Source organism: Ylistrum balloti, unplaced genomic scaffold (genome assembly GCF_031769215.1).
Source record: "Ylistrum balloti isolate Yb309-2 unplaced genomic scaffold, AGI_CSIRO_Ybal_v1 Utg370292, whole genome shotgun sequence".
NCBI lineage: Eukaryota > Metazoa > Mollusca > Bivalvia > Pectinida > Pectinidae > Ylistrum > Ylistrum balloti.
In genome coordinates, this window is record NW_026782221.1 from 13064 (window position 1) to 17778 (window position 4715).

General features: G+C 34.1%; 1 protein-coding gene across 1 annotated transcript; it reads right to left on the reverse strand.

Annotated features, from left to right (window-relative positions):
* Nucleotides 1-1829: 1829 nt before the first annotated feature.
* LOC132553020 (uncharacterized) lies at nucleotides 1830-4484 on the reverse strand. Its single transcript, XM_060217224.1, has one exon. It carries the CDS (start codon nucleotides 4428-4430, stop codon nucleotides 2919-2921), a length of 1512 nt encoding a protein of 503 aa, XP_060073207.1. The 5' UTR covers nucleotides 4431-4484; the 3' UTR covers nucleotides 1830-2918.
* Nucleotides 4485-4715: the final 231 nt, after the last annotated feature.

Sequence of the window (4715 nt, forward strand, 5' to 3'; positions counted from 1 at the left end):
GCTTCATTTTACCTCAAAGCTAGATTAGCTTTGCATTAAATTGAATTATATTCACAGGAAAAGCTGTCGCCTTAACAATATCACATTCCAGGAATTGATGATACCGGAACATAGAGGGCAATAGAATGAATGATCGGGATCACTTATCTTCATATTATGAATACAGACCAATCAATATAAAAACCATCCCTAATCAAAAGCACACTAACACTAAACAATCCTAAAACTAAGGAGACCTATGATAAGTATCGTGGAACCGTAAACAACAAATACGTTGTATACTAATACAATACTTTACTAATATTCTGAAGGAACTGTTATTACCTGTAAGTGTTGTTTCGTATCCTCGACGTTATTGTAAGAAAAAAGGTACAGAAACTGACAATAAGTCATGGTTTAATGAACTTTGTAAACTAAGATACTCTGAATATAAAAGGGCTTTATTTGATTTTAATTCTTGTAAGAATGAGGAAACTCATTAAGTACTTGTCTGTAAAAAACGTAGCTATAAGAAACTGGAAAGGAAACTGAAGCGGGAGTACAAAACGCATCAAGGTAATATGCTGAGCTTTATGAGGAAAAATAATCCTAAACATTTTTACAGAAATTTCAGGAAAAAAAAAGAATAATGTAAATAGGTGTATCCTTGGTGAACATGATTTTTTTTCAACATTTTTGTAATTTGTCGTCTACTGAATATAGAGAAAATGAAACAGTGAGTGAGTTTTTGAAGAATTATGATTCTAATGTATCAGACGATATCATGCACGAGTTAGATGTTGATATTTCTGAAGACGAAGTTGTTAGCGTTATTGGCAAATTAAGTACTGATAAAACGTGTGGTCACGATTTGCTAATTAACGAGTTTTTTTTTTATCAAAGGTAAAGAAATTTTAATTCCTTGTCTTGTAAAATTATTCAATAATGTTTTTAAATCTGGAATATATCCTTCTATTTGGTCAATAGGTAATATTGTACCTATATATAAGAAAGGAGATACACACGATACTAATAACTACAGAGGAATTACCCTGGTAAGTTGTCTAGCCAAAATATTCACTGCAACCTTAAATAATCGATCGATGGAATTCGATACCGCTTACTCAAAAATATCTGATGCCCAATTCGGTTTTAGAAAAAATATGTCTACAACAGATGCTATATTTGTTTAACAATCATTAATTAGTAGAACTTTGAAAAATAAAAGGAAACTATACTGTTGTTTTATAGATTATAAGAAAGCGTTTGATTATGTAAATAGGCAAAATTTATGGTACAAGCTTATTAAAGAAGGTGTGGAGGGTAAAATGTTAAATATTATACGTGCCTTGTACAATGATATAAAATGTTGTTAGATTTAATGATTTTTTTGTCCGATTTCTTCAGTTGTAAGAACGGATTGTTTCAAGGCGAAATAATGTCGCCGATTTTATTTTCCTTATATATTAACGATTGTGAGATGCACTTTTTAACAGAAAATTGTCCTTCAATTAAACTTCAAACTATTAATCTATTTTTATTAATGTATGCAGATGATATGATATTATTAGCTGAATCGGCAGAAGGATTGCAAAAAAATGGAAGCATTTGTAAGAAAAATTATTTCAATATTGAAACTGAGAATGTATGATTTGGGTCAAATTTGGCCCCCTCTTCAAATTTGATGAAATACCTATACTGAGTAAGGATAGTAACGTAATTAATGAATTGGGGGATTTTAGCATGTTTTCTTTCTCGGCGCATGCGTAGCGGCACTTCAAATATAGGTGTCACACCAGTATTTTTTAAGAGAAAAATGACACAAAGCATTACAAAAAGATTCTGTAACTTTTAATTATCATACAAATATGCTGCTTAATATTGATGTAATTAAATCACTTATGGAAGTTATCAACTAATGGGTTTTGCTAGCAAAGGCTTAAATTAAACTTTTAATATATTTACATTTGGTACCTTAGCAACGAATTATATCACATAGCAACGGCATGGCTATAAGATTTATTACTGGTAACAACATTTTCTATCGTCCGAACTTGTGTAATGGAAACAAATCATAGCATATGTGACATAATTATATGGACTAACTTTTTTTACAAAGGTATTATAATGCAAACATTTGGGAAGTGACAATAATTTCCCTAGCAACAGAATGTGTCGCATAGCAACAACAATACCTTATATTGATAACAACATTTTCTTTCCAGTTTCAAGATTTTTCTTCTGCTGTACTTAATGAAAACAAAATATTTCTCATGTTTTCAGTAGCTAAACTTTCTGATAAAGGTATCACAATATAGATATTAGAGTATTGATCAAAGTTGGTGCCTTAGCAAAGTATTCTTACACATGGCAAGAATATGACCTAAACTGTTATTTTTTTTTATACTGTTTCAATGTTTTTTATTGTACGTTATTTAATGAAAACAGATCATTATCACTTTACATGGACTAACCTTTTCTTACGAAATATGTATAATATAAACATTTTGATACAGATCAAAGTTAGTACCCTAGCAACAGAGTCTATCACATAGCATACCTGTAATTGTTAACATATTCTTTTCTGTTACAATATTTTTCCACTTGTTACTTGTTGAAAGCGAAACACTTATCACATAATTTCATTGGTAAAACATTTTTGTTATAAAGGTATACTAGTGTACACAATATAAAAAATTGATTATTAATCAAAGTGTACAACAAAGTCTATCACATAGCAAGAACATCACCTGAAGCTGTTATCGGTTTCTATTTTGCTTCATACTTCTGCACTGGTGCTTTTGAAAGCAAAGCATATTCGAAGCATATAATCAATGTATAACCTTTGGTTTTGTTAACAGAATTTAACAAACATGAAAATGAACAAGTGATAAGTGACTTCAAATTATATCTACTTTAAATACATATAGTGTTACAGTTTATTCCTCTGGATACTCCTCATCCGTGTCGGAATCTGTTGTTGGAATGTCAGCTGCATCAGCCAAAGACTTTGTCGAAATAGTCACTGCCCCAGATGATTTGCCTTGGAAGCGTTCATATCCTAGAAACCACAATGCACTTGCAATGTGGGCACAGCAACCGACCACTCTTGAGCCTACTTTACAAGTGCAGTACCAACCTTTGATGGGATCATCAGAGAGTGAGTCATACTCAATCCACAAAGAATGTGCTCTGCTGTTACAGTGTCGAGACTGTATTTTTAACTTGATCAGATTAGGGTTTTCTGAGAAGACCAGCAACTCATACAGTCCATCGTCAACACAGTGCTCCTTTTTATAACTTGGAGCCTGTTTAAGTTGATAAACTCCCATGGTGATGTTTCGTAAGTCATCCATGGAAAGTTTAGGGAAGTCCATCAAGTCTTCTGCTTCCAGCTTTTGATAAACAGTTCTCTTATTTAGTAAGTTGTTGCTTTCCAAAAATGCTTTCACTGTATTTGGTTCCTTGGACTTTGCAAGCATTGCCCTGCAATGTGCTTCTGATGTTGCGTCAGTTTTCACAAGTGGTTCTTTAAACCTGTTGATAAGAGCACAGATGATTCTCACAAAGTCACCAATAGAAGGGATCAGGGTATTTGGAACAACTTTGTCAAACAGTTTCCATTGTTTTATCCTGCCATTCACGCTTTCTACCACCCATCTGACTTTTGTGACTAAACGTGAAAGGTTCGCCTCTTCGGTGCTGTGCTGCTTGCAGCCTTTCTGAAGATAGAAGGGCATTTTCACATCGAAACCTCGGTCTTCTAAAAACCTCACAGCGTCCCTAAACCCCCTGTCTACAATGAATATGTCGCCGGGTTTGAACCACTTGCTAGCTTCCTCATTTGCCTTAAGCATGTGTTTTGTAATGGAGGCATCGTTGTTTGAGCCATCAGCCAGGTAAGGTCCGAGCACATCCAGAATGTAGCCATCTGTTCCTACAAGCATCATTGGTTTAACGAGTGGTCTGTTCTTGTGCATAGAATAGGACCTCCTTTGGAATTTGTAGTCTGCACTCTTCTGGATGTAAACATAGGTGCCATCAGCAACAACAATAGCCTCGTTTTCGCCTGGTTGGAACAATGATTTTGCTATATTTGTAGTGTGGTTTTGAACAAAGTCTCCATGAGATATGTGTTGAAATCCAAGGTTATCTGGTACAAAATCTTCCACTAAGGCATTCCTTGTGCTGTTCACTATACGCTGGATTTGTGAATATGTTAAATGAAATAGCACACCAATTAACTTGTTGGACAATCCACTACGTAATTTAAAGAGAAACACAGCTAGACATGTCCGGATTGACCTAACTGCTGAATTATTAAGTGATGTCAAATGAGTGACAATTTCGTCAAACTGCTGTTTGGTAAATCCTGTCAATGTTACATAATCTTCATTGGTTAAAAATGATGGCACATCGAAATTCAAATGTCCAGAATGTGTAGACAGCATCCTTCGGACTCCGGAGAGAAGACCTGTAATATCACTTCTTGAAAACCAGTCATTTGATTTCTTGGTTCCAAGTAATGCCAACGCATTTTCATTCTACCTTCATTTTTTATGTGAATTAGTTTCAAATAAATGTGTTCATTGTTTACTTCTCAGATAATTGTTCTCAATATGGCTCTCACAACATCTACTATGGGGGTGTATGAATATACCACATACTATGAAGGCCTGAGTAGATCCTTGTTGTGGGATGTTGGTTAAATGGTTTCTTTGGTTTGCATCTTTATG

What these genes read in the sequence shown, in the direction of transcription:
- LOC132553020 (XM_060217224.1), bottom strand. Translation starts at nt 4,430, where the DNA reads ATGCTGTCTACACATTCTGGACATTTGAATTTCGATGTGCCATCATTT.